General features: G+C 41.7%; 2 protein-coding genes across 5 annotated transcripts in view; one reads left to right on the forward strand and one right to left on the reverse strand.

Annotated features, from left to right (window-relative positions):
• f9a (coagulation factor IXa) overlaps positions 1-25,819 on the forward strand; it is a 104,586-nt gene that overhangs the window by 17,501 nt on the left and 61,266 nt on the right. The gene's annotated exons all lie outside the window — the stretch shown is intronic.
• The window catches only part of fgf13a (fibroblast growth factor 13a), a 76,454-nt gene that overhangs the window by 2,105 nt on the left and 48,530 nt on the right, over positions 1-25,819 (reverse strand). For 3 of the 4 annotated variants that reach the window (XM_044039934.1, XM_044039935.1, XM_044039933.1), the window contains 3 exons: positions 15,192-15,302; positions 9,807-9,910; positions 2,220-2,418 (listed from right to left, as the gene is read on the reverse strand). In XM_044039934.1, the coding sequence (XP_043895869.1) occupies positions 2,220-2,418; positions 9,807-9,910; positions 15,192-15,302 (414 nt within the window). Of the gene's footprint in view, positions 1-2,219; positions 2,419-9,806; positions 9,911-15,191; positions 15,303-17,339; positions 17,764-25,819 lie in introns of those variants that run through there. The other variant, XM_044039936.1, reaches the window with a different exon arrangement.

Raw genomic sequence — 25,819 nt, forward strand, 5'->3', positions numbered from 1 at the left:
GTTAGAGCATCATTCCAGAGACTGTCCTTGTGTTTTTGTTTTTTTTTTTACAGTATGTCAATCAATGGCAGGGTTTCTATGGGAAACTGCTGATGATTGATACTAGTCTCATTAGTGGCAGTATTGTGCCGTTGATCTCAGAGTTATGGTATCACCACTGCCACAACACAACTACTGATATTCATTTTTAAACCTAAATCCCTTGCTTGTAATTTCTCACATAAGGCAAAGATCCCAGGTGACGGGCTTCAGTCTTTCCTGACAAGTTCAGCTCTTTGTGTCTCTTGCAACAAGACACTCTTGAAGAATTCTAAGAGGATTTTCTTGTTTGAGTTTGAATAACATGAGCTGAACTTGCTTCGACCACGAGGAAGGCTGAGTGAGAGGCTGTGGGCTGAGACCTGCAGACTGGAACCCGAACAGGAGTAATGGCTGGAGGAGATGCCACTGCCAAGGCAGAGACAGCTTCTTAATTGGTGCCCTGTAACACCACTGCCTCTGAATCTTTATGAGCTGCTGGAACAAATTGTCCTTTTTAAATTCCACATGCTCTCACTCTTTCCCTCACAGAGTGCATTCCATACATAAGTATATGTGCCGTTGGTGTTCAATAATATAAAACATTCAGTAAATATTGTGCGGTGTTGTATAACACCACATATTATATATTTCTGCTTTTAGATAAAATGTATAAAAGGCACATGGGAGCATGTTTTTTTTTTTTGTTTTTTTTTTATCGAGATATTTATCCTAATTATTTTCTTTATTTGTATTTTTCTCTCAGCAAAAAGCAGGACAATTTATCTTCAGTGTTTTTGAGACCCCTGGATGGCTTGTTAAATGGAAGTGAAAAGCTATTACAGTGACGGACACAGAGGGCAGACGTGGATTTGTAATAAGATGCCGACTGGGGGATTCTCCAACATCGAAGCAAGAGGACAGAGAGACAATAAGAGTGACAGAATTGAATAAGAGTGACTTATTTTGAAGAAGGTTGCCCCTTGATCTCCATTTGAAATTAAACATTGCAATTATGAAAAAAAATAACTGCCAATATGTCAAAATGATACCCCCCATAAAACTGTGCTTTTAATTATGTGCATTTTATTCTGATGCGTTTAATTCAGAATCTTAATCATAAAAAATAACCTTTCTGTACATCAAATTGAAACTGCAGCAACTTAAAGTAAGATTAGTAATAACTAATAACAACCCAAGTCATCTAATCCTGTATTAGCGTGTGGTAAAATACTATATTTGATATTGACCTTAGCAATAACTCGGCAGTGCGAGTGTGCGCACACACAAAAGCATTAAGTGAAATTATAAATAGAGTGTCATCGCGTGACAGATCCCAAATGTACTTCACAGTCAACAAGAAAAAAAATGTCCCATTTTTTGTTATTCGTTGAATATTTTGCACCGTGGAGAAAATCATATTCGACTGAAGTGACAACAGATTCTACTTCTGACGGGTAAAGCCGTGTCTTGTCGAAGATGAAAGCGCTGTGGCCTTTTTTTCTTTTTCTAAATCTTTCCACCCCATCCTCTCAAACTTATCTTTTCCGAGGCATTAGTTAAAACACAGTAAATTGTTGGGTGCTATATTGTTTTTGCTGCTCTTGGTCAGATACAATGGCTCGGCCTCATTCAGCACTTTATCTGTAGAGAGTCTAGAGTGACCAGTAGTGAGAGGAAACAGCTGATTGGGTCTTTGTCGGCATCTCTGAGGAATCTGCTAGAGTCACGCTGGCAGCGGCGCACTTGGTTTAAGAACACCCACACTGACAAAGTATAATGAAATTTGGGACATTTAAATCCAGAACATGTAGTGGTTCTCACTGAGGAAACAACTAGGAAAGTAACATTGCAAAAAACAACAGATTATGTAGCTGCAGCAACTTTATCTCTGTAACCTGCGATCCCTCAAATCTGCTTGTTTGATGGTCGGATTTAGAAAGTTCCTCCACCTAAATCTTTACAGTTCAACAACCAGATCACACTTTCCTCGGTCAGCTGTGAGAAGGTGACGACGGAGGCAAAGTGGTGTGTTTTTCAGAAGAGACTTCTTTGATATTGCTGACTTTTTTTTTTTTGCTTTACTTTTAGCTGCGTGCAACACACATAAACAATTGCTTTCTACAGAAACCACATTGTATGAAGTAGTTCTGACAGAGTGTAGTCTGTGCTATGATGTTATAGGTACTGGGCAGACTTACCCTTGAGAGGTTTGGGAAGGAAGTGGGCTGCTGGCTTGTTCTTCTTGACGTGGTTCCCCTTCATGATTTCGCCCTCCTTGTTCAGACCAAGGTACCAGCCCCTGCCTGACTGCTGCTGCCGGTATATCATGGAGGAGTATGTCACATAATAGTTCTCAAACACCGACTCCTTGAATTTGCACTCTGGCGTAAAGTGTTCCTGGGGGAGAAGGGAGAAGCAGCAGTGTATAGTATAGTAGTAGTTGGGACAGTGATTCACAAGATCTCACCAGTCTTTGACATGTTGTGAAGAGAGGCAGCGGTTGATCACTTCAGAGAGCAAATGAACTGCGGTACATTGCACCGCCTGTCTGGCACACTAGGGCACAAGTTGGGCTACGGAGCCAACGCAACGCTCCGTCCACTGTTGTCACATTTTTGTCTCCTGAGAATCTTCCAAATCCATTCATTCCATTTACTCTAGTGAATAATGCAGCACTTTACAGTATAGATAAAGGCAATATGACAGATACAGAGGGCCATTAATAAAACATGGCAAGATGAAGATATCTCATTTTGCTCACAGCTGTTAATTATGTATGGGCAGTTCATGATCTTCCAGTCTTAGCCATTGTATTTCTAATATTGTCAGACATGTTGATTTATTACAGTTATTTGACTTGGTGTGCACCGTGTTATAGACAGGACCTTTTACGTTGACTTTTGAAAAAAAAAAAAAGCTCTGACAAAGTGCCTTTGATAGCATCTGTTGGCACCTTGGTAGCTTATGCAGTGTGTGTTATTTGCCTATCTCTAAATGTTATCAGAGGACTTTGTTATCCTCTTCACTAATGAACTAGCTGATGAAAGGCTCATTAGAGACTTTAGCTTTGCTTCCAGACTCCATACTGTGCAGGAGTTAACTCCTCCTCCTATTTGCTTTACAATCCCATGCAGGATTTTGCCCTTAATGCTAACAGAAAGTGGTTTATTTCCCCCGAGGCAAAGCTTTTGTGTGATTGCATGGCCAAGAGTGTAGAAGAGTGTGCTGCTTGGGCAGTGAAAGTACAAAACAGTCTAATCCGCTCAAATACAATTTCCCTTAAGAGAGATTGAGGGACAGTGCGTGAGGGACGGGCAACTAAAGAGAGAGAGGTGAAGCTATAGTGAGCTGGTCTGCAGATGAAAATATTTGCAGGAGAGTCAAACACTTTCATCCCAAATGGTTACACAGTCTGTCTAACTCAGAGTGGGATTTGGTGTGATCTGCCTCAGAAAAAGGAGGATGGATGTCTTTGTCAAACCGAGGCAGCTCTCGTCAGGATCGGTCCTTTCACAGCTAAAAACACTTCACTTCGGTGGGTGTCGGTGATGAGAGTGATGACGTGTCCTCGGGGCCACAGGCTCCCTGTAAGACGATGACAAACCACATGCCACTAACAGATGGAGAGTAATCAATAACCGCGTCTCTTTCTTCACAGTTCAACGGCATCCGCTCTTGCTGTGCAGCGGTATGAAGACTTCAGAAGACTGAATGAGATTCATGGGCGATGATGTGTTCTGCTCTGCTCGAATACAAATCAAAGCGGCAGAGGATGTTCTTTGGCTGAATTTGTCAAAAGAGCGACTTTCCTCGACAACCGCCATTGTGCCCTCGGTCACACACACACACGATCACAGCGCCCCCTTTTTTAGAAACAGAACCCAGATGTAGTTTTAGTAACAGAAGACCTTCATTTGTCATCCTCTCCCGCTCAAGCTGTCCTGCGTAGACCACAACAGGCAAACACAAACAAGTCACCACACTGTTGGCTGGGCCATAGTTGTCAGCTCAGTCGCAGCATCAACAGGGTACAAAATGCTCCATCTGAGTAAATGCTAAAGCCCACTAGGAGGGCTGGAGAACCCGCTGGGAGCTTCTGCAGTCAGATAAGAAATGAGTCTTCCAAAGAAGAGTTCAGATATCTGATGATGAAATAACTCTAAACACAAAACACGAGTCATTTCAAATGTCAACATCTTGTTCATTAGAGCTGCAACTAACGATTATTTTCATAATCGATTAGTCTGTCGATTATTTTCCCGCTTCATCGATTAATCGTTTGGTCCATAGAATATCAGAAAGCCTCAAAAAATCCTGGAAATGATGATATTCTTAAATGTCTTGTTTTGTCCACAAACCAAAATGATTCACTTTTAATGACTTCTTTGTTATCCAGAGCAAAGAAATGAAGAAGATACTCACATTTAAGAAGCTTAAACAATCGGAAATCTGGTTTAAATCATGAAAAAAGCTTTGAACCAATGAATCGATGATCATAATGGATGTCGATTAATTTATTAATCGATTCATTGTTTCAGTTCTAGTGTTCAGCTTTTAAAGTTATGAATGACCTGTTTACATGAACAATATATCTAGCTATAAAACAAAACAGCTCCCCTTTGACTCACAGTGTACATTTGAAGAGGTCTGAATATCACAAACGTTTGGAGACCACTTAGTTTAGCCTTTCATTAGCTTCACTCCCAGATTGGGATGCAGATGATAGCGTGTGTGTGTGTGTGTGTGTGTGTGTGTGTGTTGTTTTTGCAGATCTTGGCGAAGATTCAAGACATTTTTTCAGGACAAACAAACAGCAGTTTGCACATCCTCATCTCGAAACTGTTAACAGCCTCCTCAGAGTTGTTCCAACGCTGCTGCAGTGCGTTTGATGAGCATATTCAGTTTGCCTGCACTGCCAGGTCTCATGCTTCTTCCCAGCACACTACAACAATATTGCGTTCACAGTAACTGAAAGGGGTTATGCAATTTTTTTTTTTGCAGCACATCATGTAAAAATAACCAAGCGTCCCAAATAGGCGGCCTCTGCCCCTCCCATTGACATCTTGGCATTGTCCCTCTAATCCAGGATGATGTTAACATAAACTTAGATTTGTCTCTTTCAGAATTGTAGCAGCTAAAGTCTCTTAAGGGTAAACTACCAGTATTCTTTAAGTGGTTAGTGCTTATTTAATATTTATATACACTGCAATGTACTGCAAGAGCACTTTCTTTTCCTCTCTACTCAGAATTTGTCTAATTTGTGTCTCCGGTGTCTTTTCTGTTTGGCAACAGCAGCCTCTGAGAGTTACGTATACGAGCTGCAGTCAGAAGCGATGCAACTGCTGCTCAGTTGTTGAGCCAGGAGTTCGTTTTTACATCGAATAATTAGCTTCGGCGAATTTGGCCAGTTACACTCACGCTGGTGAAGAATAAGAGTCTCTTGATAAACAGATGCTTACAGATAGATACAGGCACGTCTAGAGCCAAGATGGAGAAGCTGCTGGCATCAAGAAGACTGGTAAAAGGTGCAGCTGAAATGATTAATCGATTATTAATTGATTACTTAATGAATCCACAACTATTTTGATAATCAGTTCATCGGTTTGAAGCTTTTTTTTTTCATGATTAAAACAACAACTGATTGTTTAAGCTTCTTAAATGTGAGTATTTTCTTCATTTCTTTGTTCTGGCTAACAAATAAATCATTAATAGTCAATCATTTTGGTTTGTGGACAAAACAAGACATTTGAGAACATCATCATTTCCAGGTTTGACGAACTCCGATCAACAGTTTTTAAGGTTTTCTGATATTTTATGGACCAAACAATTAATCGAGAAAACTCCTCTGTTAAATATTGAGCTTTTAGACTTTTCCCTGGTAATTGTTGGAGATTAACCCACGTTTCCAGGATTGTTGTCTTTTTTTTAACATATCTGTTCGGCCTGGTTTAATGAGTTTGAAGGCAACCGATGGAAAGCTATCGTGTGAGTTTCCTGCAGTACTACTCCTTGTTGAATTGGTCTTTTGTCCGCTTTTCCCACCACTGTAGGTTTGGAAAAATGTGTAGTTGCGCTGCTGAGAGCTCTGTGGTCCAGAGGGACTTTACAGCATGTGAGAATATAGACTTTTACGTAAAAAACGAAAGCAATATTCAAATCTATTACAAATATCAATCTTAGTCTAAAAAAATCTGCACCCAGGAAAGCAGCTAGAGTGAGTGAGCAAAACAAATATTTTCTTGCAAGCACTAAATTTGACTTTTCATTTTATTTAAATCCATTTTCTTTTTAGCCTGCACACAAGCAAGAAAGGATAACTGCTGACGTACAGTGTATCCGCTATACAAGTCTAGTTCTACGGAATGCCAGCCTGTATGTGAAATACAGTATATCTTTATAGGTGTGTTGAATTGGAGCTTCAGCAGTCGGGGGATGGGTTGTGTAGAGAGCTTTCAGTTCAAACTAAATTAGAGAGGGAATGCAATTGAGTGTGTAGCGGTTGCCGCATATAGCATAGTGCTGCCTTGTATCCGCACGTTATACGAGCCAATAGCAGGTCAGTGTGAGAGGGAGATTCCCACATGGACAGTGGGGATGAAGTGCTGCCCCTGAGATCTGGATGTCTGGGAGAAGACTCGCGTGATCCACATAGGATAGTCATCTCAGATTCAGACATACACGGAGTAGTATCTGCATCTGTTTGCACACAACCGTGTTCTTCATATAAGAGCTCTTCACATGGACTGAGAAAAAAAGGGAGTGAGAGAAATGAGGAGTGAGGAAAAAGCGTGTCCATGTGTGGGTGAAGCAGAATGCACCAGTGAAAATATATTCATCCATCAGCATCGGTGTGTGGGAGAGGAAGAACCAATTAATATGTATTTTATTTTACTATGCTCTGTTTTCTGTTTGACCCTCTACTTTTGCAAAAAGTTGAGAAGGAACTTCAGAGCATGAGAACAACAGAAGTGTTTTAGACAAAAAAAAACAAATGTGTTGCTGGCCTATTCTAAGCAAAAACATTCACCATTCCAACATTTTATATGTAGGTTTTCATTGCATCTCTCTCTCTCTCTCAAAAACACACCCATGTATAAATGTATTATTACTATTTGCACCCTTCTTTTTTTTAGATTCATGAGTTAAGTTGTGTCCACATCTCCAATGTCCTGGTTGGTCATATTTGAATTGGTGTGAGCTCAAAGTTCATAGTTCTTCGGGTGGAAAGATTTCTCTCTCCACAGCATGGTGTAGGTTTACAAGCTCGATATCCACCTAAAACAAGTTCAAAAACGTTTAACTCATACTCTGCATGTGTTTTAAGTGCCATACCAATATTTGAGAATCAATACAAATACAGCCCAAACAAAAGACTGCTCAGTGTGCCGTTGGCTCGCAGCCATACCCTTTCAACCATTTAGGAAGCACAAAGCCCCTGGTAAATAACTACTGCTGTACGGTTACACTCCACTGAGCTGTGTCATTAACTTGTGTGTGTGTGTGTGTGTTTGTATTTGTGGGGGACTTTTCCACTAGCTTAAATCTCTCCAATTTATTCCCAAACAAATGAACAATATGAGTGTACTTTATCTTTAGCAAAAGAGGAAAAGGGAGCTTTTTAATCCACTTCCACTCATCTGAAAAGAATGGGACACCGAAAAGCCGGATTTAGTGAGATTTGTCGCCGCTGCCCAGCCATATGTGGCTGTTGTGAGTCTCAAAAAGCATCGATGTGGCTCGAAAGGAAACTAGAACACCACTCACCCCTGATTGTATTAGCATAATTGATGTCACGTTAGTTTCAACATGGCAGTTTGAATACATGTGGGGCAGTGCGCAGCATCGGATTGCCTTGTAGTGTGCATGAACGTGTCGCTAAAGACTGCAAACAGCTGTTTAAGTGCCAAACGTACACGTCTTGGCATATACTTAACCTCAAATCAGCAACAATGGGGCATTTACTCTCTCTGCTTGCACAGCCTTGCCAGCAGGATCCCTCTTTATTAAATTAATCCTACATACAGTTTGCAGCATGTGCTTAATTACTGCCAGCCAAGCTCATATCAATAAAATCACTCACTGGGAGCTGTGATCTGCTGGGGAGCCATGCCAAAATATGGTGTGTGCGTGGCCGACGGGGTTTAAATAGTATGTTTGTTTGTTTTTTTTTGTAAATTATTCGTGTATGTTCCCACTCAGGTGTGCTGAGCTATCACAGCCCACATAAAAATATGTTGTCAAAATAATTTTGAACACTCATTAAAAAGTAATTATAGGCAGAACATAACATACTTGTATGTTATGCTGCTGCGTTCATGTCGTCAATGTTCAGTGAATGAGATTGTTGTTTAAAGTACAAGTCATGACGGTGAGCATATTTTTGAATAGATTACTTTACACTGTGGGCCACACGGTGGTGTAGTGGTTAGCACTCTTGTCTTGCAGCGAGAAGACCCGTGTTCGAGCCCCGGTTGGAACAAGGGCCTTTCTGCATGGAGTTTGCATGTTCTCCCCGTGTGTGGTGGAGGATTAAGTGGTCGATAATGACTGACTGACTTTACACTGCATTTCTGTGGAGGCCAAACGATAAAAAGTTGTAAACCCCTGACGTGTGAATATAAATGGTCTGTATTTAAATAGCACTTTTGACCACTAACCGCTGCTTTACACTACAGTTTTGCCATTCACCCATTTCCATCTCAACAGTGCAGGTTAATCGTTACACAACATTGTTAATGAAAAGAAAGTGATCTCTTTCAAAAATAAAGGGACGTCGGTGAATAACTTGAACAACAAAGCAGTTTTCTCAAACCTGGTTTGTTGAAGGGACTCATTCTTGCTGTTTCATGGACTAAAATGAGAGTTCCTCTAGAGAACGCAGTTCCTTGACGCAAATATCTCTGAGTGATCTAATGCTTGGTGAGAGCTAGCACGTTTACCCTATTCATTAATCGGTCAGTTTGTGTGCGCGGAAGGTCAACCTTGTGGGAGAGGAGGAGAGACCTGAGGGCCACTTTCCTTCAACGCTCATCACATTAGTGCCCAAGTATGCCACAGGTAAGTGTAGAACAGCTACAAGATCATTAGATTCTCTTGGCTGTTTCTCAGCTTGTTTCCATCAATCACCATTGAATCTGTCTTCTGAGACCTTTTTCCGTACAGAACAATCTTTACTAATTTGACTATGAGGATTGTCTGACAACAGAGAGTGCGCATGTGTGTGTGTTTGTGTCTGCTCGCCCTCTGGATGTGAATCTAGCACAGCCTGTCAGTCTTCTCAGCGATGCCTGCCTCACAGCGAGATGGTGGCATTTGGGAGGATGACAAACAGAAACATTGTTCATCCGGGGGAACTGAATTATTCATGAAATGGCACTTTTTTTTATTTATCAGAGACTGAAGAGCCAGCTGCCATGATCCAATATGTCACTGCTCCACCTGCTTACACAGTCCGTGAACAACAACTGACACCTGATTATCTCATGATGCTGCTCTTGTCTTTCTGAGGATGATTTTGGGTCAGAATGTGCAGTGCACTTGCACATTAATACCATCTCTACTGACATTAAAAAAAACAAAACATATGACTCAGTGTCATAATGTGTTGTAAAAGAACTACATTTAAGCAGTTGACAAACAGTGAACACAACATAAGACGCACAAAATTGTCATTAAGACAGAATGTCCATGTTTAGAAGAACCAATAATAAAACAAATGATTGTAATGGCTGCATATTGAATGATGTTGTATGTTGATTTCGCCGCACACACACAGTTGGACTTACTGATGTGTATAGGTAGCCTTCACTGTTCATCGCTAGATAGAGTTTGGTCTGCACCCCCTGGATGGCCACCACTCGCAGTCCCACTGGAATAAGGTTGAACATGGCTGAAAGAGAGGTAAAAAAGTATTAACATGCTATGTTTTCATCCCGATTCAACACAAAACTAATCTCTTATTAAAACCGACACTTGAAGAAAATGAGTTATCTCAGCATAGCAGATGACTAACTGAACATATTCAGCACTGTCAAACTCTTAACTTCCGTAGCATGAACCTAATTTATGATGAAATACTGTAGATGTTACCCGTCAGAGCGGACGAGTGAGCGATCAAAACCAAACTACAAAGACATCCGCTCAAGGACTCGACTACTTACTCTCTGCCAAAATGTATCCTTGATACATTCCTGCTCTCTCAATCATGTCATGATAAACCAGTCTTACTTTTGATGGTAGGGAGAGAGGAACTTGCATCTCTCTTTCAGAGAGACTTCAGACAATCTCTCACACGCGGGTAAATCAGTGTGAGTCGTGAGGCTGAGAGAGCCAGAGGGAGCCCAGTTGGTCAGTTAAGTACACCGCTATGTAATTACTGTCTGCCTGAACAATGTGCGTGTCTGTCTGTCTGTCTGTCTGTCTGTTTCATAAGAGGCTGGCACTGGCAGGCTGACGAGCGGAAAGCACATGAGCGTCCACCTGAAAGTCTGTAGCGTTGCCTCTGTTCCCAAAAAAAAAGCAACTTCTCGCCTATTGTTCTGACTGCTGTTGGACAACTCCCAAAACCCTGATACCATCAGCACGGAACATCAAAGTAAGCTTCCCTTTTCATTGTGAGGACCGTATGATATAAGGATTTTTTTTTTTTTTTCCAATTTAGAGGCAGAGAAATTAAACTCAATTCTCACGTCATTTAGGCGGTGAGTCAGTTTGCCCTAACTGCTGGTCCTCTCGTCAGCCAATTAGTGGATCCTATCTGCAGACGGACTGCTTTGAGTAAAGTGCACTATAGAGGGTCTCTGATGGGCTAATTCATCTGCCCTCATCACTTTAACTCGCCGCACACCAGCTTTTCTCTGGGCTTCCATTGTAAACAACATGGGGATGGAGCCATGGGGAATGCATCGTGTGTACTCTGTAGAGTAAATGGACATTGGCAGTGGCTTCTTTGGTCAGTGAAAAGTGGTGGTTTAAAGGCATACTTTAAACCACTTTGTATTACTAGAATACAATTTCAAAAATTGTGGTTCCCACCCTCAGTTTCCCCTGAGTCGAGAAATATCTTCATTCTTTTCTTTGTTACGTGCCCACCAGTGACACTTGGTCCGAGCCTTGTAACTGCAACGCTAACTGCACACATTTTAGACCCACTCGTGGGGGGGTGGGACCTCATATGCAGAATATAAACAGTGTGCGCCATCTTTGTTAACAGGACCAGGTGTCATTGGTGGGCACGTAACAAAGAAAAGAATGAAGGTATTTCTCAACTCAGGGGAAACAGGTTGTTTTTCAAAAATACTACACCTACTCTAGTAATACAAAGCTAAATGCAAATCGGTGAAGTATTCCTTTAAGTCCCAGAACTCACTCTGTGGCTCCCTCTTCCCTGCATCCTTACAACACTCTTGCTCTGTCTTTGTCTTTACCAGTTATATCAAGATGTATGCTCTTGTCTTTTCTCATGTCTCCACAGAGGTGTAAACAATAGGAAATGTCATTGTTGAGTGGTAAATATCCCATGAATGTGTCTGCCAATCCTTTCAGAACAGCACATGCTCTGAATGGTGCTTTGGCTGATCTGTTGGGTTATTTCTGAAAGAGCTGTTACAAATATACGGTGGCGTGTGTTGAAAGCGGTGTCGAGAGCTCTCACTCCTTGGTCATTTTGTCTGTTTATATGTAGAACTAACTTAATACGGCAGCACACATCATATGATGTCATGGAGGTTTGTAGATGACGGATTGGTCTTTTTCTGGGACAATATGTGTGGCGACGCTTCCTTTGGCAGCTCCGTGCAGTCGATGCTGCCAGTAAAAATGTATACATCAAACAGACTGCAGCTGAGGGCTTTTTTTTACAACCTCATTATCTGCAGTCATTTTTAGATTCAATAATCTACATACATTCAGTTGTCAAATCAGTGATGGATCTGCTTGTGTGATTTATATTGTATGGATTGCAGAGTAATAAGAATATACATTTAAAACCTCAATTTTTTTTAAAAATAATAGGTCACAGTGTAACCTATACCTAGTTTACAGAAGTCCATCTTTTACATGTCATTATGATATTTGATACTATCTGATCAGAAAATTGAACGTTCTCCTGAAATTGAAACCAAAAAGTAAGCAGGCTATCACGACAAGACTATACGCCACAAAAAAAGCACGTATTGTTTCATTGGGTTTGTATTTATTCGTTTTTAACGAACGTCTTCTCAAATAGTGCTACTTTTTTGGAAGATTCTCCGATACTGCAGTGCAGAGGCTGATCGATTCCCTGCCAGAAATTCATGCTTCCGGGTTACAGATGGCACTATCAGCAAACATTCTCTGCAACCATTGTTCAGATTGATCCATCCTTGCTCCGTTGGATACAGAGCTAGAGGGGGTTTTCATGAGAAAACTCTCTCACTCTAAAACGACATGATTTACAGACCCGTTCAAGTATGAATTGAATGCATTTTTGGATCAGTGTGAACACGTATAGCATCGTTTATTTTCTTGTATGTAGTTAAGTGAATTTTCACATTTGCACACTCTGTGTCACTCACTGAGTCTTTTTTCCCCCACCACGCGGAACACGTACACTTCTGCAGAACACTTCATTTCAGAAGGATTACCAGGCGGTGCAGTGATGGAGCTTTTCAAGAGGGGAAACTCAATTACTTCCTGTCTCCAATAAACACCTGAGCCCACAGTTGAGCCGCCCACTCACAGACTTTCTAGGTGTAGAAAAGCACATCGAGAGAAAATAAAAGGAAAAAAAAAAGGCTGACAAGGCTTGGGAGACAGTTTTCACGATTGTCTCCATGTCTCCGTTCCAACCGTAATTTGTTGGGTTCTCCTCACCTGAAGGTTACAAATAACAGCAAGTCGAATTGTAAAAATATGATGTGATATCGTTGTGCTGGATTAGCCTGAATATGACAACCCGACAAAGTGTCGGAGCTAAAAGCGAGCTGTGGGGATGATGCTGCACAGCAACTGTGTGCTCAGATGTTTAATTATGGCGGGTCTTTGGAGGACGGAAACTGGGTTACTTAAAGATAAATGTAAGACTCGATAACTGTAAATAATGTAAGACTCTTGTATCCGGCATATAACTATATCATTTAATTATTGTGTAGTATATCTGTGATGGAAGGTTCTTCACCTTATATGAATCCAAAATGAATAGGCAACTATTCTTTTTATTATTAATATTATTAATAAAGAAATGAATGCAAACTTTTGACAAAGCTATTTCTAAAGTCAAACACTCACATTGCAGAAAGGGTAAGAAAGAGAAACTACAACATCAAAACAGTACCCTGCTTTCATAGAAAAGGATGTTGAGATGTTTTGGACACAAGGAAATGGTAGAGACAGTAAAAACCGGAAGAATTTGATTTGGATTTGAGACTTTATATGCATGACATTGTTTTGCCGTCTAATGTAAATAACCGCAGTAATATCAAAGTTCTCCATCTCAGGCTGAAAAGTCTTCATCAGCAGCAAGGATCACAAAGACGCACGCAGTTATTTGAGTTGGTCCTCTCCCACCATCACAAGACACCAGTAGCTCTAAGAGGACTGTGCTCTCCGTCACCATGGAGACAAGTGCACCCAGCGCCTAACAATGCTATTTTTGGAGCAGTGCAAAGAGCTTCACTCTTTCTCCTCTTCCTTTTCAGCACTACTCTTTAATATTCTCTTCAAAAACTACTTTGGTGTCAAACCGGGTCAGTTGTTTGCTATAAGTGCACAGAAGAAAGTGAGCAGACTCGGTGTGTGAGCTGATATACTGTTTATGTGTCGAAGATGTAATCTGTATTTTCCCTCTGTGCAGTGGCTTTAGTTTGATTTAGAACATTCTACATAATTGACACACAAAGTTTTTCTTGAACACTTGCGCAGAACTTGTTTGTTTTTTTTAAGACGCCACACGCCATTTCCACTCAGGGACTAAGTGAACACCGCGGTACTAATTCAGAGCCTGTGTTAGTGTTTACGTGTGCTCTGCTTTGGGATTACACCAAAGCTGTGTCAGTGTGCTACACACTTACTGTTATGTCTCTCTACATGATTGTTTGAGGAACGCCAACGTTGGTTTCACGTCGCTCACTAACCGCTCAAGAAAAGTCTAAACTTTAAAAAGCTCGAAGCGTCCAATCACAAGTTCATTCCGGCTGTATTGTTACCAGACGAGCGGCTGTGCTGTTAATCTTCCATTGATCTCTTCCTCTTTAATCTGTCTGTTGGAAAACAAAGTACTGGTGGGTGTAATGGCAATGATAGGGATGCTTAAATATACAGTAAGGTATAAGACGAAACTCGACTGGCTCTCACCACATGAAGGCGGCTTGGAGGGGAGTGAGAAGCCAATCATTATCATCTGTGCTCAGGTTACTGTATAGAATGTCTTTGATTAGATCAAATGAAACAGCTACTTAGTCCTGCAGCACTGGTGGGCATTAATTTGATGTTGACAGATTAACTACAGTGCTACGTTGCGCGCTACTGTGCTGACAGCCTGAATACAACATTACATAAACTTCACAGCGAACACACACACACAAGATTTGTGTGATACTTACTCAAAGTCTGGAGCAATAAATGTCCTAGTGCCGATGAGGGGCTGTCATTAGACGTGTCATGCTGGTTGTTTGCGAATGTACACTTCATTTGTTGGTTACATGTTGATGCCACACTGACAAGCATGCATGGGGTAGTGTGAGAATCCAATATAACCGTAAGCGAGAAATATCACAATATTGCACTTACCGCCTTTGTCCGTCATACTGTCGCAAAATGCTCTGAATGCTCGCTGCCAATGCCGGAGGTGGAGGGCTTGTGTTTCTCAACATTGCACACAACCTGATCCCTGCACTGGTTTTGACAAGTAATTAAAAACACCTTGGGCACAGGGTTCTGATACCTATTTGCCTATTTGACATGTGTTAATTTGTTCATGACTGACTCAGTTTTAATGTACAGCTGCAAGTGCCGTCAGTCTCCATTAGGGTGCTGAGTTCAAAGTTTGCAATAAAAGTAGTCTCTCCCCCACCAACATAACAATAATGGATTTGTTTTCTCTCATTGACTGATGGTCAGTCAAGAGCTTAGTGATTGTTGGTCTGCTGGCGTGCTGCGCTGATGGTAAATAAAAATATTAGATTGTAACTTACTGTAACCATTGTCTTCCTCCTTCGTTCCATCAATGGTTCCGTCTGCCTGCAGCTGCAGGTGGAAACCTTGTCGACTGTACAGCTTTGTCACGATCCCCTTCAGCTGGGGCTCTGTGAGGGTACAAGAGAACCGAGACTTACACCATACACTGTAGAAACACATGCATGTAGCAGTGCAGTGTCACGTGTGCTTTCTGAAGGGACATTTTGTAGCTTCAGTTTCAGTTTACTGCTTGCCGCCATTTCCTGGAGCCTCCAAATCCAATTTAGTCATAGATTGGTTGGGCTGAGCAGAGCAGAGGCGGGAGAGAACCACTGCTAGCGGTCTGATAAAGGCTCTGGGTTCAGGACTCTTGCTGAACCACTTTAAGATATTTGGGGAAACATAGGCAAAGTTAACAATATTCCTGTTTGATGGAACTGTAAGATGCGTTTTAATGTATTAAATGATCAGAACCAACACTAAAATCTTTTGTTTTTCCTACAGTATATTGGCCCCTGTGGCCAAAGCCACATTTACATTTGGTTAAAAATGAGTTGTGCGGTTGGTCAATAGTCTATGGCGGAGGATTGCCTTCTTCTAATTCTGTCACTCTCCTTGTGAATAGTCTCTTTTTTAATGGCCTTGGTTTCAAAAGAAACAGATTTGCTACATGTGCAGTGGAAAATATCACCCAACATTCAATAAAAGTTCCATGCATGGCAAATAAATACATCAATTGCAAGAATATAGATTAATGAACATTGTCTTAGATTTAACCAGCCTGGCAATTACTAGTAATTGTGTTGACATCAAATCAGGCATCAGGAAGTTTATAAGTATAAGTGGTAGAGCTTTTACTTTTGAAGTGGCTGCTAAGGCTGTCTGTGTTACATCTGATAAGAGCTAAGTGCTGTGTGTCCCTGGTGGAGTGTCCTTTACTGTGGTTTACCACACCTTTCATCTATCCTTTCATCTCACTTTCTCTATATTGACATTTATATCCATGCTCAGTTCACGTTTGCTAAAGTAATGATAGAAACTGTAAGACACCCAGGAACACGTTTACAATAAACACTGTATGGAAACATTTCCACACTCAAAACAAAAGTACATACAGTATGTCTTCATTTGACCCAACGCGTATGTCATGTATGCGGGACATGAGTGTTTATCCATACAGTCTTTCTGAAATATGCCAGTTCATTGTTTTTGGTGAGGCACCATCTGTACGTCTCACTCAGACGACAACGCCTTCGACTTGGCATGTATCGCTTCCTACGCAGGATGGAAAAAGACATTGGAAGTGCGAGTTGTGCAGGTTGCAGGATCTATACAGCAGCAGAGTTATCAAACAACGGGAATATATGAAGTTTCAGGGAAAACACACAAGCTGAAGACTGAGAGGGCGTCACATAAACACACCAGGAAACGGATACAACAAAATCTGACCTTTGGAGCTGAGTGACCGGCTCAGATGTGTAAACTCTTACTTGTGCACTAGATTTGTAAGGGAGTGGCTGCCGTGTGGCTACAAGGATACAATTCTGTCACTGTTGTAAGAATGCGTGTCTTATTAAAGTCACCGTAGTGTCTGGGGTTTCACGGGCTCTTCCACTTACAACACTCTAAGTTGTCATTAGACATTTTGTTGTCAGGATAACTTGCATAATACATCGTTTTTATTATCTTTGAGCTCAGCATATCTGCTTGAATGTGTGGATACAACATTATGTCAACTTGTGTATCTGTTTCTCTAAAACAAACAACAAAACACTAATTAAGGAATGGTCTCCTGAGTTGATCTTGCATGTTAATATCCATTTTTTTGAATTAACTGGTAAACTGATGAACAGTTGGAACAGAGAGAAATGATTGACTATGCAATCACTTCCACAATCTCTCATAAACTCTTGTATCAATGCATCCCTGTGTGTACTGAACAGTGAAGGCTGCAGCATCAGTTCAGTGACTTTGCTGTGGACAAACTTCACGCATCCTATTCTCCCGCCAACTTTGGCTGTGTCAATCTTTGGCATTTTAAGTACAGATTGAGCATATCTGCTAAATATTCTCCTGTTTGGGTGCTTCTTCTTTTTTTTGGAATATTATAACATCTTATAAAAGATGAAGAGTTAAAGCCCAATCAAAACTGCAGTTCAACAGACCTGGTCGTCTCCTTCGCCTCTTCTTGGAACCAAAGAGTTTGACCCGGGAGAAAACATTCAGTCGACTGGGTTTTTCACAGCTTCCTTTGGCTTTACTGGGGCTGCTTACGCAGCGGCAGGCATTAGACTTCTCCCGCTCCCTCGCCTGTCTTTTCTGTCTTATGAGGGAGCTGGCGATCGCTGCAGCCATAGCCAGTTTGGCAGCGGTTTGGTAAAAACTTGCGTGAGAATAATCACTCCCTTTGAATCCAGATAACTGGATTCTTAAGGGACACGTCCAGGCGCAGTGCCAAAACAATCTGAGGCAACTACGAGTCGTTAAATTTGAAAAGTGTTGTTTGAGGAAGGGACAATAAAATAGTCCCAGCAGCAGCAGCGCGCTGAAGCCTGTTAGATAATGTCCGAGTGGATCATTTCTCGTGGTTTTAGTTGTAACTCAGGAAATTGTCCGTTGCGTATCCGTGGAAAACTTATGAAAATGAAAAACACACATCCTGCCGTGAGGCTGCACGAAGACTTTCACCTCAGCCCGCTGCATGTTCCCCCACCTGCATCATTTCCTCAGCATCACAACAAATACGCACAAATCCAGTCCCCGCAAGTGGTTTTGCATCATCTCACTACACGGCATGTGCGCGCAAATGGGTTGGCAGAATAGTCGAGGATGAAGCTCAGTGCGCAGTCACGTAGGATGGAAACACCTGTTTGCAGACGCCGGTAGAGTGACTGCGAAGCTCTTTGTCGGGTTTCTCTAATCCCTCGTTAAAGCTGCTGTTGTGATGAGAAGGAAAAACAACAACTACACAGCGCTTGACAAGGGCAGCGGAGACGACGCACAAACTCCATCTGTCTTTTGTGGCGAAGCATCGCAACGTAAAACCTGGAGGCGCCGAAAGGACGCAGTATCTGAGCCCAGCAAAGCGCAGACACTCTGCTGCTGTTCAGAGCATCATCACACCTCCAACAGCAGAGTGAGCATTCACGGGGAGGAGGGTGAGGACTGTGGTGACACACAAACGTATAGTCAAAGTGCACAGTTGGACAATTCATATCTCTGTAATGGTCTTCATAATTCTAATTCATATCAATAAGAAAGGGGGTGTGGTTGGTGTGGGGGCGCTGAAGAGGAGAAAAACACGAGAAAAGATGAGATGATACGACCAATATAATCCAAATATCGATTTGATTTGCAGCTGGACACAAAGTGACTTAAAAAGAAATGATGCAAGTAAATCACCTGTAAATTATATCTTTCACCAAAAAGTAGGATAATGTCATGTAAGTCATTTGAAATGTGAACAACTACTTTTCTACAATAATTAAAACGCCAAGCTATTATCTAATGTCATTAATGCCTGAGGGACAAATAGCCATCATCATAAAAATGAATACAGTGGAACATAATTTAGCCAAGGAGATTAATAAAGTATAAGATTTAGATTTAGAGTTAATCAGTGTAGGTGAGAGACTCAAGACGGTACATTTTGTTTATTTAAGTTGGGACATTTTTACATTATCAACATGTACATATTTTATCCACTGGCGTATGTTATATATGTTGTCGTTGGGTAGGTTGATGGAAAGTACAATTACATTAAGAATAACATGTACAAATAAAAGTAACAATAGCATAGACAACCTGAACTTCTGGCTTCCCAGATACTTGAAGTTTTATATTTTTTTCACTGATAAATAATGACTCTTCTAAGAAAATGTCAGCTCAAAAAAGAGTGGTCGAATTGCTTGACTGATTTTTAATCTAAGTGTCTGCTTTTCCCCCTCAGCCCTGGACTGACCCCAGTTAACAGCCTGACCAATAGCGCCATCTACAGTCTCTGTAGAAAACTGCCGTAGACAGTTTTTTTTTTTTCTGTTTGCCTAATCTCATCAATAATAGGAACACAAGAGTGTGGGTTATGCGTTGGTTAAAATGAGGTGTGGCACAGTCCCGCCTGGAGATATATTAATAGTAAATAAACAAACGAAAACGAAATGGCTATAGCTCAAAAGTGCATTTACAACATTACACATGTCCTGTTTGTAGAGCGTGAAAACTCTTCTTAAACAAGGTGCTGACATTGCACCAATAAAGCCGCCGCCGTCACTTCAGCACCACGGACAGCTCCAAGACAATCCGCAACTCTGAAAAACTCGAGGGCGACACTTGAGATTAAACACTGCTGCACATAATCCCACTCCCAGTTTAAGATGAATAAACGGTGAATATTTATTGGATTAAATTTAGATATGATTTTTATATAAATGTAAAGAGCATAGCAGCCTACCTGAAGTGGATTTTCTCAAAGGAAAAGTCATGATCCCTTCACTTGCGAAAGCAAAAAGCTGTGACTTGGATACCTGCAGTCCTTGTTCTGAAGCGGAGGCGCGGAGTCTACTTCTAATTCAGGAAAGTTCAGAACATTGTCAGGCAACTGTTTGCGGCGGACGGTGGAGGAGAATGCGCTGAGGCGTGGCCATCAACAGGAAGATCATTATAGGACATTAGCGACATGCCATTATGACTCCGAAAACCCTCATTAAACATTCATCTCGAGGTCTTGTTGATCCGGCACAAACCCAGGCGGGCGTGTTCGCTGAGATTCTGCGCTCGGCGGGGCACAGATTGAGGGGAAAGTGATCGAAAATGTAGGCTGGGATTGTACTGCCTTCTTAGGGAAGAGATGACTTCGTTCTCGTATTACAAAAAATCATGTAAAATGATCCGATAATGCGTTGTCTAAACCGGTTACACAGGCCGGGTCACTCTGGACTGAAAAATATCGACGAACAATCAACCGAGACAACAATGTGCATTAGGCTGTGCTTTTTGTTTTTTTTTGTTTTTCCTTTTACAAAAACAATTCTCTGTTCTGTGAAACTGTAGGAGCGTTTTACAGATCGCTCAGCAAACGCATAGTTTGGACAAACATGACTCGGGTTTATTTGTCATTAAGACGCACATTACTGTCAATAAAACGCAGGAATAATAATGTCTTCTGCTCCACGTTCGTATTACTCTAGTAAATGTACGCCATACAAGTCAATAGAGTGTGATGTATGTAAAACAAACCTGAGCGTTGATACAATGTGTGGTGGACTCGTAATGCTCAGTGTGAACACTAGATGGAGCAAGTACACTGGCTATCTAAAGCAGCGCATTCACCCTGGAGGGAAAGTGCTCATTTAATGTTTAAAGTCAAGTATAGAATCATCATTTTAACTGATAAACTGATGATTCTTTTTTTGTAAGAGCTTTACAAATGTCTGGACTTAAACTGAATGTGCATCCCATTGTTTTTAGTTGTTCATATCAGAGTAAACAATGTAAATTATTCACCGACTATAGCGTATTTGAGTAACAACACACACTAAATATATTTAAGTGCGGAGATTTAATGATAGCACAAGAGCGCTGACCAGTCAGCCATAAACAAACAGTCCTTTCCTCGTAAAAGGTTAATTTACTTTTATGTTCACCGCTTGTACATCCAAGCCACTTGATAGGTATATAAATGGTAGATGGGCCAATGTCAATGTATTGATTTACAAAGGATGTGGCTCCAATGACATGACATATATTACAGACAGAAACACATTTGTTTTCCCTCTTACTGGCACTGATGGGCTCCGCGGCCAGAGTCTGACCTTTAACCCGGCAGAGGCTATGAAACAACGGCGGCCTAAGGTTGTTTCAAGGTTGAACGAGGCTTTATGGAACCGTCTTATTAGAGTTTTATTACCTGCAGCGGCAAACCTCACTCACACCTCCGCCACTAAGTAAGTGTGTGTCATGCAGGTACTTCAGATATTAAAAAAAACTAGAGAAAGTGCTCAGAGAGTGCAAACCACTGCCCACAGTGTCACTACATTCATGCACTTTGAATGTGTATTCGTCGCCAGATCTTTTACAAAATATAAAGTTTATGAGATTTGGCAGAGGTAATAGAGATAAGAGGGTGTAGTATGTAAAACAGCTCACATTAATTGAGTAAATTAAGCTCATTTGCCACTATACTTTTTCAATGATGGGTTCTAATAGTGTAAATCATGAGCTCTACAAGAACATAATCGCAGTTCCTCATAAGACGTGACCTGTTCTCCAGCAGCTGACTTGATAAGCATACAGCAGGCATACTGTGTTCCTTCCCTCTCAAAACGGTGATTAATGGACGTCTTTACCATCTGATTTATACTCTTAACAATCGGTAACCATGACTGATATTACCTGATACCTCTACTTCTGCCCCGAGCAAAACAGAGACGGGCAGGAGCCGATAGCAAGTTTTTTTAGTTTGTTTTGTTGGCTTCAGTCGTCTCACCGCCGACAAACCGGGGCCATCAGTCAAGTCGACAGTGTGGCCCTTCACGAGGACGGTGGAGTTTATCACTGACGGTGAAGAGGACAGAGGGAGGTAAAGAGAGTCAGGCTGCCATGCACAACAGCGCCGCTAATCACTCACCTCAGGTGATACTGAAGAGAGTGCCAATGTGCACGTTCCTGATAATGCCTGTTCATCTACGAGCACTACAGCGGAGAAGTCACAAAAACACACACACGCGAGGGCATGAGTGGAATTGTTGATAAAGGAATATTAAGAAACGGAAAGTATTCAGTATTTTGAATAATTTAAATGTATTCAACGAATACTATACTATTCTAATGTTTTAAAGGAGAAAACCTAGTTTCAGGATGTTTCTGTACAAATGTGTGTACACGCTCCAGACTCACTCGCTCCCTCTCCCTCTCTCTCTCTGTCACCCCTTAGTTGCTTGTGTGGTAATGCACCAGGGGTACATTAATGACTGTAGTGCCCCAGAATACCAGTGTGCTATGGCCTCCCATGGGCCCCTTCATCGTAACTGCAAACACACACACACACACACATAATACACAGCATAAACAAAACATCATCCGTAACATCGTCCATAAACAGTTAATGACTAACGCTAACCTTAACCACAATTCAAGTCTTGGTGCTAAACTTAACCAGTTTCTCAGATATTCGGTACTGCCTCATTAGGACATGGTTTTGGTCTCCATGCGGAATACTGGTCTGTGTATGCCACAAAGGGTCCACAAGAGGTAAGATATATGAGAAAACACACATACACACACTCATGTTTGTATAGCATTCATAGTGAGGACATTCATTGACATAATGCTTTTCCTAGCCCCTTACCCTAACCTTGACCATCACAACAACCTATAATTCTAACCCTAAAACCAGGTCTTAACCCTGAAAAAGCCATTTTTAGGTGTGTCAGAATGTGAGGACCAACCAACATGTCCTCACTTCCTGAGGTACGTATGTTTTTTTGGTCCTCACAAAGATACCCATACAAGAACGAACACAAAGGGAGAGAGAGAATAATCTATAAGAATATGACTCCATGCACGCCATGCCCTGAACTCCTAAACTACAACTACATCATTTAGTTTTGTGTTATACTGAAATATTTGCATTAATCATCACTATTCAGATTCCCTTGTAGAAACTCGTTAGCACCCTGCTGCTCTTTCCGTCCCTGGTCACTAGAGAGCAGAAGTAAGAGAGAGAGAGAGAGACAGTGGAGCACTGTGTTGACCTTTAACTAAACAATTAAAGCTGTCGCTTCTTACTAATAACCAGAGGCTTTCATGAAAACGCCCACAGGATAAAGGCTTTCTTTTATTTTTGTTTTTTACATTCTAAAAAAAAGTGACCTCCAATGGCAAATATTGAATAAATGGGCACGTCAACCTTTGAACCTTTTGGTGCAGAGTGTGGGAGCACAGTGAAGTGTTACCACAGGGTTTGCGGCTTAAACCGCTCAACCTCTTGGCAGCGCTCTCTGTCGTCTCCGTGTGCACACTGGTACAGTAAATCCACTACAACAGTAACTAGCCGTGCCATAGCGATACCATGCGTTGCCATGGAGACTGCACATACGTAAGAGAGGGTGTGTGTGTGTGTGTGAATGATAAAGACGGAAAAGGGAGAGAATGCGTATACACTGAGAATGGGGGGATGGTTGGTGCTGCGGAACAAGACACCATCAGTCACTCAAGGTTCCAGGAGAGGAGGGGGTGTTATAATACAGTCATGGCTGACTGGCAAACCCATGGCAATGATTGTGTGATCTGCTCTGCCGCTTTGCATCCAGAGAGGCTGTGTGACGTGCAGGAGAGAAAGGAGTCAGTCGACTGAAACTGGAGGATACAACTCCCATTATTTCCCCCCAGCGGGGAAACAGATGGATGATCTCCGCTGTGGGGACAAAGAGTCGTGCAGGTTGTCTCTGCAAGTTCCATTTGACGGATCTGAGGAGCGGTTGCATGTCACAAGTTTCTGTTCTGCTGCAACTAACTAACTAGTAATCTGTCGATTATTTTTCCAATTAATCGTAATTATGGTCCGTAAAATATCAGAAAACCATTCGCTTTTATTGATTTCTTTGCTATACAGAGCAAAGAAATGAAGAAAATACTCACATTTAAGAAGCTTAAACAATCGGAAATCCTGTTTTAATCATGGAAAAAAAGCTTCAAACCGATGAATCGATCATGAAAATAGTTGTCGATTAATTTAGTAATCATATAGGGCGTCACGATATCAAAAATGAAGACATTCGATAACATGGTGAAGATAGAATGCGTGTGAAGAAAAATCTTGCTCTTCAGATGAGAAAAACCTTAAGTTTCTTGGGTAGATGCCAAAGAAATTCAGTTGCCATGATTTTTACAATTGTTTTTTCATGAGAATGTCGGACCAAATATGAATCATATCTGTCAAAATGAACTTCACCATCATGCAGCTCTTGTATCGTCTGTTCATTATTTGGCGTTTCATCCCGCGTTGAGCCACTTTTGCAGGGAAAAGCGAACCATGGTTGTAAAATATCAAGCCTCGAGCCTCCGCTCGAAACCACCAACCACCACTTCACCTCGCTTCAAAATGCTAAAATGAATTAGGACTAGACGGAATGTCTGGCGTTTGTCATCGAACCTTTCATCTCTTTTTTTTTTTGTATAAACATCTGGCTTCAGACAGAGTCTGATGATCAGGTGCTGCTGTTTTTTGTTTTATTTTTATCCCAGACAGTAAATAACTGCAGAGCCAAAGTGAGACACCTCTGTTTTATACATCAGTAAAAGTTAAATATGGCACTGAAAGGCGGCAGCGAAAGCACTTTGAGCGGTCGAGCATCTGCCAGACACTTTACTGTTGCTTTGATAAGGCTACTGAGGACGTTTGCTGTGGGATATTTTTTGCTTCCGTTCCATTCCGATCTCTATTTATGTAATAGATGTAATTAGAAAATGACGACATAAATATTGTATATGTACTTTTAACAATTAAGTTATTACGCACTATATTTGTGTTTAGGAGTTAATTTGTGTGTGTTTAGATGTGTTCAGTGGGATCTACTCCCCCTCCACACCTCCACAAGCTGCCATTACTTAATTTAACATGACATCATTTATCTTAGACACATACAGCGGTATTCCACATGGTACGGCCGCTACACTCTCTGGGTCTGTGTGTGTGTGTGTGTGTGTGTGTGCGACACTAGGCAGTAATGGCGTGAAGAAATCTCAATCAGAGGCACCAAGCGGTGTGTGAAATGGCGAGCGGTCAGACAGCAGCCGCCTCAGAATGACTAATACCGTGTGAGCGGTGTGCGCTCGTTACACAGGCCACAGAGGCGCTCACTTTTGCTCGCGCTCCAACAAGACGACCCTTCTTTTCAGACGTCAGACAAAGATGGGAATGATTGGTGATACTTGAGTGAAAAGCTTCAGGCCACACACACACACACACACCTTAAAGACCCCTTGTAGCTCAAACAGCTTTATTTAACTATTGGGACTGGTTATGAATCATCAGTGAGATAATTTTGGGGGGGGGCCAGCACATCCGTGAATGGAAATTGGAATCTGTTATCTGTGTGCATTTGGTCGAGGTATTACCGATGTTGTGGGGACCTGCATCTGCTCACTCTGGGGACAAAAAAAGCAGTTATCCTTAGTGCAAAGGGAGGTACGAAATGGACAAGTTCTCGGTGATGTTGGAGCCACCTGCCACCTGCCACCTGCGTGACCCTGCAGCTCTCATGTCCCTAAGGGGATCAGGGGGGGGTTAATCAAATAACAAGCAGCAGTTGTGAGCAGAGGCTCGATGCACAGCACACACAGCACACTGTCTCCTATGCCGCGCCACTGCTCCGTCAGCCAGCTGAGTCACACGTGGAAGATAGGATCGTACAGCATGTAGGTACACATCCAATTGTCTAGGCTGCATTAACTATTCAACACGCACACATGCATGCATATAGTTTAGACACACACACACACACACACACAGAGGTAGTCAGCCTGCCAAATCTAAGTCAAGTGTGGGAGATCAGCTCCCTTGCCAAAGATGGTGAGTCAATGGCAGCTTTTTTTATCAATATCCATCATAATTAGAAAGTGGCAGTGAAACAGCATTTGGGGAGTT

This window comes from Solea senegalensis, linkage group LG12, assembly GCF_019176455.1.
Source record: "Solea senegalensis isolate Sse05_10M linkage group LG12, IFAPA_SoseM_1, whole genome shotgun sequence".
Taxonomy (NCBI): domain Eukaryota; kingdom Metazoa; phylum Chordata; class Actinopteri; order Pleuronectiformes; family Soleidae; genus Solea; species Solea senegalensis.